Genomic DNA, 11,774 nt, shown 5'->3' with positions numbered 1-11,774 from the left:
ATTCCTTTAAGTCAATTTAACAAATTAGCTCAGCAAAAAAACAAAAACAAAATTACATTGTAAAAATTCCTTCATCCTCCTGCCGTGTTCTCCACCCGCCCTTTACTTTAGCGTTCGCAGTTAAAATTGACTGGTGCGTTTTAAAGGTTCAAGAAACCCCAGAGTACTTTTTTTTTTTTTTTTTTTTAAAGATTTGTAACAGATTTGTGTGTGCTGAGCATCATAAGACAACGTTAGCACCTGTCAGCTTTAATTGTGGGGGAAAATGGATATTTTTTTTAAGCTATTTTCATCTTCTGGGTTTGAAATCATTTTTGGGGTGGGATCAAAATGGGTGACGTAGCGTGAATCTGCTAGTGGAGTGATGACGCGTCGGTTTATCATCATTCATATGAGTTTTCTTGACCTATGAGAAGACCCTGCTTTTTAATTATTCATGAGAGCACGTGCTTTTCTGAGCTCCGAAGCTGTGAGACCCAAGGTTTGTGCATTTAAAATACATTTTATTTTATTTTAGTTTATTTCTTTGCATTTTAACTTTGTAAACATGGGTCTCAAGGTTTGTGTCTAATTTTGTGAGCCAACTGACAACAACTGTTCACTCCTCTCTTTTCCTACTCCTCCCTCTGCCCGCAGCGCTCCACGCCCATCATGGAGCATTTAAAAAGACTTGAACTGAAAGAGGGGGGGTTTCATGACCCTTTAACTGCTATTAAATTAGCACAGAAAACAGTTTTCAAAACCAACATTTTTTTAGCTGCTAACAATGTCTCAAAATAGTGTTTAACATATAATTAGACATAAAATTACTTCACTGACGATACAAATATGGGTTGGGGTGGTGTACAGTATATGGCATGTTTTCTGTCTGATGGATGATTATAGTCCCATTCATTCAGGGGCGCCTTCCAAGGGGTGGACACGGCCACCCCTGTGTAATCTCTGACCACCCCTGTGGCCACCCCAATTTGATTGCTGTTGATATTATTAATTTAAATGTAATTACGGAAATTCACAATATTTCATTAAATATATAAATTGCAGCCACTAAATTATTGTGGATTGATTGGCGCCACCGATGTAGCTGATTCACTGCCCCTCCCCCTGCCCCTTCACTTAAGGAGCTATTCTGTGCTGTCTGTTAACCTTTTTAGTTAAATACTAAATGTGTTAACATTACTTAGCACGGCTCAGAATTAGGTCTTTTGTCAGAATTTTACATTTGTAATCATGTTTATCTATCTGCACACTACTGATTATTAATAGCAACCTTTACATATATTCATTTATTGTACATATATTCATATCATCATTTATTGTAAATCTGTTCAGCTAATACAACCTGTATATAATGTTCATACATCAATCTGTAAATATCACTATAGTTTTTCTATAACTGCACTTTATAGCTTATACCTGTATCCTGCAATTGCACTGCTGGTCAGACTGAAACTGCATTTTGTTGGATTGTACTTGTACATGTGTATGACAACAAAGTTACATCTAATCTAATTTTGGTTTGCATTGTTTAATGTTTTCGCTTTTCTACAGAAAGTTCACTTTAACTGATTAGGCTGCTACACATTTAAAAACAAAATTAAGGGTAAAGTTCTTGTAACATGAGTTGTTTAGTACCGTTTGTGGGATTTTATGCACAATTTTGGGTTTATGAGATGGTACACGTTTTATTTAAATCTAGCTTATTTAGCACCTCCATTGTTTTGCTTGTTGACTTACTTGGGATTTTGTGGATGTATTTTGCAAAGAGGTACGTCAATAAAAATACTGCATTAATAATATTGTGGCTCAAAAAATATGGATACATGATATTGTGAGTCTGAGTGATTTTTTTTTTCAGTTTGTTCAGTTTTTTGCTAAATTCATATTGATATGGCATGTACTGTATACTGTACAAAAGTATATGAAAAATAACTTTACTTAAAAGTGTTTTTAAACTAAATTATTGATTTTTAATAAATTGCAAATTAAGAATAATGAATTAAAACCAAATTATGTGGCATTTATCAAAAACAAAAATATAACATTTACACTGAATACATTTTTTTTTGTGTGTGCCACCCCAAGATTTGGTGTGGCCTCATCTGGCCATCCCTAAGGAAATTATTCTGGGGGCGCCACTGCATTCATTTCCTGAGGCGGTCACTATGACACAGGTGTTACAATGTGGACTGAAACACTCAAAATTCAATAAAAGAGGTGGTCATCACTTTGATATGTCCATTTATAGCAGGGGTGTCCAAACTCGGTCCTGGAGGGCCAGCGTCCTGGAGAGTTTTGCTCCAACCCTAAACACACCTGAACCACCTAATCAAGCTCTTACTACATATATTTAAAACTTCCTAGCAGGTGTGTTGAAGCAAGTTGCAGCTAAACTAAGCATGACACCGGCCCTCCAGGACCGAGTTTGGACACCACTGATGTATAGTGTGGAGGACATCATAAAGCCTTGAGGAAATCAGACATAAAACACAACATTTTGAAGTGTTTTAAGTTGTAAACCGGTCAGATATAACCCGCACAGGACAGGAAGGTTAATTAGCATTAATCCTAAATTGTCTTAAAAACAAACAACAAATGAATATTTTATTCAGTGTGTGCGTTTAATGATTTTACAGCTCAATCAATTGATTGATGGATCGGTCGCGGGCTTTAGGACCCGGATACGCAGCGAGTCTCAGACACCGGTTGATGATCCGCTCGCGACTCATTCAATGCCTTTTATCAAAGAACAATAAAACGCACATCTCAACCCTGCACGCTACACACATCTACGCTGTTTTATTAACGAAACGCAACTCCTCTCGCAGATCTCCGGGGCACATCTGCATCATCACCGGCGGCGGATTCCGGTGAAGAGAGCGGAGCCGCGTTCATTCATTCCCCGTCAGTCCGTCCGGCTGAGGCCACCGTCGGCAGCATGAGCCAGAGGTTTACCGTGACTACCGGTGACATCCAGGGAGAAGTCAACCAGCTGTTTGAGGGCGATGAGGAGACACCGAGCACTGCTGCTGCTGCTGGGGGATCCGGCAAAGGTAAGAGATATACCTACTGTATACCTTATGATGATGATGATGCTCGGACACCTGTAAAAGATGAACTCGTCCAACTGCTGGGAATGTGACACTGACATATTAATATTCAACACGCCACCCTCAAGTGTGAATAAATGACTCACAGACCATTTTCACCTCAAGTCTGTTAGTATTCAGTTTTATTTTGCAGAACGATATATTTTAGCTTATTAAAATGTCAAGAACTATCTATCTATCTATCTATCTATCTATCTATCTATCTATCTATCTATCTATCTATCTATCTATCTATCTATCTATCTATCTATCTATCTATCTATCTATCTATCTATCTATCAGATTCTGTTAGACATTTTTTAATTTGATATAACCATCAAGCGTGAGTACATGACCAGGCAGTTTATACCTCAGCCTATTGTATATTAGTTATCTGTTTTATGTTGTAGAAGGATTTTAGTTAGAAGGATGAAAGTTATTTTTTTTTTATATGTAAGTAAATAAGTATATATTTTATTTACATTATAAATTAATGTAAATATCAAATCAAACACTTATAAAGTTGTAAAGTTATAAACTTGATTATTAATTAAGTTTAAATTATAAGCTTATTATAAACTGAATACATTATAAATTTATCAGATTTTTGCATTGAATGAATAGACATGTTTACTAAAAATGTGTGATCAAAAGCATGCAAAATCTAAACCATTTTTAAGACCGTGTACATTTATATTTAACATCTAGTGCATAATCTAAGTTATAAACTACGTTTAGTAATAATATTTCACATCACAATAAATACAAAAGTAGAATTTCATATTATAAAACCTAGTTAGCAAAGCTATGTAAAATCTAATAGGAGTATAATTTACATCAACACACACTAGGGCTGCACAATATTAGCAACAGTCATTGCAGGGATCTGTAGTCAATATTGACCAGACATCACTATTAACGCATAATTTAAAATTTTACTCAAGTGAAAGTTTATTATTTGCATGTGTGTTTAAGGCCTGGCTGTAAGAAATCTAAGCAAACTTAAACATTTGGGCACAAGAAATTAAAGATTTGTACACTGTAAAAAAAATGGCCGTGATTTCAATGGTAAAAAACTGTAAAAATGCTACAGTACAAATCCGTAATCTGGTTAACGGTATGTTTCCTTAATATATACGGCGAATAACCGTAAATTGACTTTCACAGAATTCCCTGCATGGCACGTCACTTTTTATGCATTTGGTTGACATTAATATGGATCTTTTTAATTGTTTCCCCATCAGTTATGTCCATTAGAGATTTATGTTACATCTAATGTTGATGAACAATGTTTATTTCATGACTTTAATTTTATGCGTGTTACAGTACTGGTGTTTAGTAGCTGTGTGAATGACACTGAGCACCTTCTATATGCTGATACTCTTTTCTGCTTGTGGGAAAAGTTGATTGTGATTTGTGATGAGCATTGGCTCATTATGTAACTTCCTCATCACCACCTGCATGTGGCTGTGCTAACGTGTCTAACTGTGAAACAAAAGATGTGTAGATGTTGATCATTCAAAATACAGACGTATTACCTCTATAAATTAATGAAATACGGTAATTTACCGTAAAAATGAAAAATTACTTTTACGATTTGTACCGTGTTTTAACGGTAAAGTACTGGCAACCACAGTTGCCGTTTTTTTACCGTAAATTTTACGGAATTATTTTTTACAGTGTAGCTTAAAGGTTAATTTGTACTCTATTAAAATGATATAGTGTTGTTGTTGTTGTTGTTGTTGTTATTATATTGCAGGGAATTCTGCTTCTGAATACTGTTTGACTGCCTAGAAAACCATAAATCTTTGTTTATTTGTATCTCTCATCTGTTTTATTTAACCAAGCTTGTCATTTTAAAATGATATTCAATGCAGATACACTCCCCTACACAATTTAGGGAGTGAAAAAATCTTTACAAGCTATTCAAGTCATCTGCTAAAATAGCATTTGAGCAATTCCAGCGTTATGGATGTGACATTTTGCAGTAAAATCTCAAAACATAAATTTGCATAGAAAGTATATGTTAATGTTATATTGAAGCGACTGTTTATATTTTCCAGAACAACTGAACACAGAGTTACAAGAACAGAAAAATACCAATCTGTAAAACTGTTTTATACTTTATAGGAGGAAAATAAACATTATAGATGCATTATGGATGTGACAAAAAAAGTCTGCGGGTTTAAAGTGTACAGCATACTTTGTAGAAGTTCTGTGAATTGAACTGCACAACCCTAAAGAAATAATAATAATCAAAAGAAGAAGAGTTTGCGTTCTATAAAACAAAAATCATTAATATTTTCACATTTACGGGGAAAAAAAAGTGTCGTTATGGATGTGACACCTCTCCGTTATGGATGCGACACGTGAAGTTGCCACTTTTGTGACTTTGGTAAATCAAATTGAAAACATTGACCGATGCATTTGAGTATTTCTAAAGTACAGTAAAATACTTGCTTACCCAAAAAACCCGGAAACAGTTTCTGTATTTTGGTGAAAACTTAATTATTTCTATGGCAAGGTTAACATTTGCATGGAATTGCTCATTTATATCACAATATATATTGCAGGGAATAAAAATATTGCAAAACGTTGTCAGTTTTTTCCAATATTGTGCAGTCCTAATGCACATTTAAAAAATGTGTATTTTCAGTGCATATTAATTTATGCCAATTATAGTAAAGCATACTGATCCATATTTCATAAGCTATCAGTAAGATCCATTTAAACATTGTCTTAATATTAAAGTATTATTATTTATTATTATTTATTTTTAAGTATTAGTATTATTTGCATATATAGCATGCATTTTAAAAATGTAATTTCTAATGCCTATTATATGGGTATAATTGGCTACATTATTGTGTTGACTAAACTCTGTTGCATTATATATCAATGGAAAAGATTGCTAAGAAATACCATGTGGCACCAAACGACAAGGCTTTATTATTTCTGCAGCACACTAAAGCGTTTTGTATGTACAGTGCAAGTTTATATTTGCCTTCCCAAATCTCAAGCTGGCACATATTTAGTTTAGGTTGTGCGAACTGAGATGAGATCCTTCTTTTGAGAAAAGAGAATCTGCTTTTTTCCCCCTCTCATCTCTTCTTTAGTATTGACTTGAGCATACAGTGAGGACATTTTTGTGCATAATGTTCTGTACGATGATAAGTATAATGCAGCATGACGATGCATGTACTGTAGATGTGTGTTTCGCAGCACTCAGCAGCTTGTAGAAGTGGTTAGTCTGTCCTGCCATGTCTACAAGCCTTAAGTGGCCACAGTTGTCTCCACATAATGGCACTTCTGACAGTCTATTATACTTGATGAAGGCTTTGAATATTTAACAAGGCGAAATGTGTTTTAGGCACACTATGCCGTATGACGTACAGAAAGTCTATTTAACCGAATTCAGGCTGTTTTATTCAGCTGCAGTCATTAGGCTATTTTTTTTTTCTTTTTTTTTCCTCCTCTGTGGTAAGTTTAGCCAATTTTTGCTTTGGGGTATTGCTGTAATTCTGCTGAATATTGATTATGTAATTAGATGGAGCTCGGGGATTGAGAAATGCAACTCAACAGTCTAGCTTTAATATTGCAAGAAGCAATGTCACGTGTAATTAAGTTACAAAGAAACTAGTTACTGTAATGGATTACTTTTATAAAAACACAAAATAAGGGATTACTTTGTCTTTTAATTGAAGTTTCTTATTTTTGTTGTCTTGAATTCTATGAATTAAACAGTTCTAACAGTTTTAACAGTGTATGAAGTGGAGTAATTGCATACTTTGTTACAAAATACACAAGCGATGTCTGGTGTAATAGAGCTACAAAGTACACTCACAGGCCACTTTATTAGGTACACCTTACTAGTATCAAGTTGGACCCCTTTTCGCCTTCACTACTGCTTTAATTCTTCACAGGATAGATTCAACAAGGTACTGGAAGTATTCCTGTGAGATTTTGGCTCATATTGACATGATAGCATCACACAGTTGCTGCAGATTTGTCGGCTTCACATGCATGATGCGAATCTCCCTTTCCACCACATTCCAAAGATGCTCTATTGGATTGAGTTCTGGTGACTGTGGAGGCCATTTGAGTACAGTGAACTCATTGTCATGTTCAAAGAAATCAGTCAATGATTCGCGCTTTATGATATGGCGTGTTATCCTGCTGGAAGTAGCCATCAGAAGATGGGGACACTGTGGTCATAAAGGAATGGACATGGTCAGCAACAATACTCTCAGGTAGGCTGTGACGTTGACACTATGCTCAGTTGGCACTAATGGGCCCAAAGTGTGGCAAGAAAATCTCCCCCACACCACCACCAGCCTGAACCGTTCATACAAGGCAGGATGGATGCATGCTTTCATGTTGTTGGAGCCAAATGCTGACCCTATCCAGTGTTTCCTCTGGGATTTTTTTTATTTTTTATTTTACATACATAGATCTACCAACTACCTATGGCGTTATTATTTCATTGACAAATGTCATGAGTGCAGTATTATAACTCGGGATTGCATTTATGTAATAGCCTACAAGCATGCGAATCTCAGTGCTTGTGTGCCGATTTCCTTTGCTCGTGCACAAAACTTTTTGCATGCCCCCTCAAATATAAGCTGCTTCAAGAGCGGTCGGATCTTGTGCGCTCTCAAACAAACGCTGCTGGGTGCGATTTAGTGCGTTTATGTAACAAGTATATCTCCAGCATTTATTAGATTTGCTAGGAATATTCATGAATGTCTCTAAAAGACCTACAGAGTAGCATTAATGCATCCTGAAGTAAAGTGAAACAGCTATACATTGTGTTAGCTGGCCTCACGCATCACGTACCTGTCAGTCAGTCAGCACGTAACCTTAAAGGGTTAAACAAATGACGCACAGCACTACTACGGTTACATTAAAGTTTGCGCTATTATAATTCATTTACCCTTAAATACGTTTTGATGCGATTTATCAACTATCAGCTATTAAAAAAAAAAAAAAAAGTTTTGAATGAGAAGCTGTAATGTAGCTGTGGTGGTATGAATTTTGATGTGGCGCCCCGCCATCGAAGAATGAATGTAGCTGAAACCATGCTATCATTCGAATGTCTCAGCAGAAATCGAGACTCATCAGACCAGGCAACGTTTTTCCAATCTTTTATTGTCCCATTTTGGTGATCCTGTATGAATTGTAGCCTCAGTTTCCTGACAGTAGTGGCACCCGGTGTGATCTTCTGCTGCTGTAGCCTATCCGTCTCAAGGTTGAACGCGTTGTGCGTTTTGAACTGCAGCAGATCGTCTTGACCATGTCTAAATTCCTAAATGCATTGAGCTGCTGCCATGTGATTGGCTGAGTAGAAATTAGCATTAACAAGCAGTTGGACAGGTGTACCTAATAAAGTGGCCGGTGAGTAAGTTACTGTGATTAGGTTACTGTCCTTAAAGAAGCAAAATAGGGGATTACTGTTTATTTTTGGGTCATTTCTGTACAGTATCTGTGCGCATTTATAATTAAATATGCACAATACACATGTATATATTATGCAAATACAAACTTATCTTGAATGCTACTAATTGCAATCAAGCACTACAAAAAAAGTTAATTTCTATGCATCAAGACATGACATGAGAATTATTTTGATAACATTTTTTTGTAACAAACAGAATTAAAGTATTAAAAATGTTAAATGACACAAAAATGGCAGGTTTGTCTAATTTCATATCTTTGCATTGAGATTTAGATTAATTATCAATTAAATTCAATTTTCAGAAATGATTAAAAAATAATTGAAATAAAAATGGTAATTTACAATAAATACTAATCGGCTTACCCAACACTGACAAAAAAACCCAAAAACATTTTATATACAAGTGAAGATTCAGTGCATTAGAGGAGATTTGTTAAGTAGAGCGGGAGTTTGGAGCAGTAAAACTTTACTGTGGATGGGGAATATTCAACTAACATGACATGACAGAAATAGAAAATAAGTGACCCAGTAAACACTACGATACTTGTTTAGAACTAGAAGGACTAATGTTGATGTGTTTTATAAAGTTTTCTTATAACTAAGATTAGTAAAAGGCACTATTTTGGAATAATGCTTAACCAAATGTTTTGTTATAATCCACCACTGACCGCTGTCAAAGTTCAGTGAAGGTTTGTTATGAATGCTTGTTTTTTTTTTATACTATTTTTTTTAACAGTATGACAATGGACAACTCCATTTTGGTGTCACTGAAATACTTTTATTTTTATTCATTTTTTTAAAAAGTTTAAATTGTATTTTGAATTTAGTATTTTCTTTTTATTTCACTTGATACAATATAAATGACGTTTGATAAGTAAACATTTGAATGTTGTTTTTGTCTTTCTGTTACTTTAAAAAAAATGATTACAGCATATTGTTGAAATGCAAAACAAGAAATACAAGTTTAGTTTTTTGTTATCTTTTATTTGTTTCAATTGTACATTAATAATATCACTTAACTTGTAAGTAAATTGAATATGATTTAAGAAATTACTATTACTATTGAATACTAATACTATTATTAGATTTTCTTTCCCCCACTTAAATCTTTATTTAATTCAATGTGTTATTGTGACCATTTATACAAAATTAATAAGGCAACATACCTTATACTTTGTTTTATTTTTATTAGTGTATAGTGAGTTTTGCTTGCACATCGCTGGTAAACATGCACCATAACCTTGAATACAATTGTCACTTTATGAACCACATATTCTGTCATGCACCTCACACATTCCTGTTTCTGGATCTCCGATGATCACACACACACACACACACACACACACACACACACACACACACACACACACACACACACACACACACACACACACACACACACACACACAAGCTGAAAGCTGATCAAAGACCGATTACATGGACTATTTATACAGATCACATTCCCGCACACTTTGCTGAGTCTTGTCTTGCTAAAACATTACAAAGTGTTCTCTTTGTCTAGTCTTTCCAAGTTTCCTGTCCCTAGCCTTGTTTCCTTGTTTATGCCAATATCGCCTATACCCACCCTATTGCCTGTGACTACTCCTCTAGATTGCCTTCATGCTACTGTTTATACCCAAATAAAGCTGGATCCTCAATTTTTTTTCACTTACAGTTGTAGTCCTTTAAAATCAGTAAACCATTATAGATTAATCATTATAGATGATGCTGACAAAATGCTATATTTTGTGTTAGGCAATCCCACATGGCAAGCTCTGTGAAAGTGAGTCTAATCATTTATGTATTATTTAAAAAAATAAAAATATAGAAAAATGAAGTTTTGGTATTCAACAAATAATCAGATTCTTTATATATAATAACTAATATATGAAGTTTGGATGCAAAAACCTCTAAATGTCGTGTGAAATTTTCGTCTACAATAAGCATTTTTCTCCGACTCTTGTGTGTAGGCTCAGAAATTTACCTTTTTTTTTATAGTGATGAATAAGTTCTTTTCATTGCCTTCAAAGTGAAATACTTGAACATAAGCATAGATGACCGAGGAAAAAATGCTAATTTTAGGAGAATTTCTGATGGCATTTAGAGGTTTTTGCATTTAACTCTTCATATATAGTAACACAGGAAAACATTGAGGTTTTTAATGTAATTTTAGGGTGGCACGGTGGCTCAGTGGTTAGCACTGTCACATCTCAGCAAGAAAGTCGCTGGTTTGAGTCCTGGTTGGTTTGGCATTTCTGTAAGGAGTTTGCATGTTCTCCTTCTGTTGGCGTGGGTTTTTACCAGTACAGGGTTGTGGTTGGAAGGGCATCTGCTGCGTAAAACAAGTGCTGGAATAGTTGGTGGTTCATTTCACTGTGGCGATTAAATCTACTAGAATGAGGTGTCGCATGACAAGAGGAACACTCACTTGTATTCAAGTTTTAAGTTCCTCCATTAGAAGCTGTGAGATTAGTTGGTTGTAGAACAGAGCTTGACATCTCTTCACTAACAAACATCACTATTTGCTGCACAGAATCCATTTATTGATGTCTAAATCAATAGGTGCACTATAGGTATAGTATGACCTTCTTTGAGATTGATATCCATAGAAACATAGATGCGCACCTGTAGTCATGGTACAGCCATGGATCTCTCGTCTCCGGTTCAAGTCGCCACAACGTTTCCATGACAACTGCATTCTCTTTCAGCCATGATTGGTGTGCGAGGAGAGAGTGCTGAATGTGAAGGGTTGAAATGATAATAGTAAAACCACAATGACTGCTCTCACCATTCAAACACTGTCAAATAATAGCACTGCTCTATTACCTCCTGTGTCCCTTAAAGGAGCATGCATTGAGTGAAACGTAAAGGCTGTCTATTTTTTTTAACAAGTGTTTTGTGCATGCATAAACAGTAATAGGAAGGAGTTTTGTAGTTGGTGCATGCACTTTGTGTGTATTGGTACATTGCATAGAAATGAAGCATTTGTTGGAATTTTTCATGCTATTTCTGATGTTGTTTGTATTGATCTTTTGGGACTGTGAGATGCTGTCTAAGTTTGTCTGACCTTGAAGGTCTCCAGACAGTCTGCAGATTCAGCCCAGCTCTACATGCTGTATAAAGCTAATAGCATGATTAAGATGTCCTGGATTCTGTCTTTTTAAATAATTCAGCATCTGATTCAATGTGACCCTCTCATAGTAGAGAAGTGGCTTCCTTTTACTGGTAGG

The 11,774-nt window shown here is 35.3% G+C and overlaps 1 protein-coding gene across 9 annotated transcripts in view; it reads left to right on the top strand.

Moving 5' to 3' along the window:
* The window catches only part of slc12a5a (solute carrier family 12 member 5a), a 2,560,186-nt gene that overhangs the window by 755,805 nt on the left and 1,792,607 nt on the right, over nucleotides 1–11,774 (top strand). For 6 of the 9 annotated variants that reach the window (XM_087258139.1, XM_087258136.1, XM_087258150.1 and 3 more), the window contains exon 1: nucleotides 2,698–3,053. In XM_087258139.1, the coding sequence (XP_087114265.1) occupies nucleotides 2,939–3,053 (115 nt within the window). In that variant the 5' untranslated portion in view covers nucleotides 2,698–2,938. Of the gene's footprint in view, nucleotides 1–2,697; nucleotides 3,054–11,774 lie in introns of those variants that run through there. The other 3 variants (XR_015494308.1, XM_087258141.1, XM_087258140.1) reach the window with 1 other exon arrangement.

The sequence above is a fragment of the Danio rerio genome, chromosome 6 (genome assembly GCF_052040795.2).
Source record: "Danio rerio strain M-AB ecotype USA chromosome 6, GRCz13ab, whole genome shotgun sequence".
In the NCBI taxonomy this organism is placed as follows: domain Eukaryota; kingdom Metazoa; phylum Chordata; class Actinopteri; order Cypriniformes; family Danionidae; genus Danio; species Danio rerio.
This window is presented reverse-complemented; position numbering and strand designations above follow the sequence as displayed.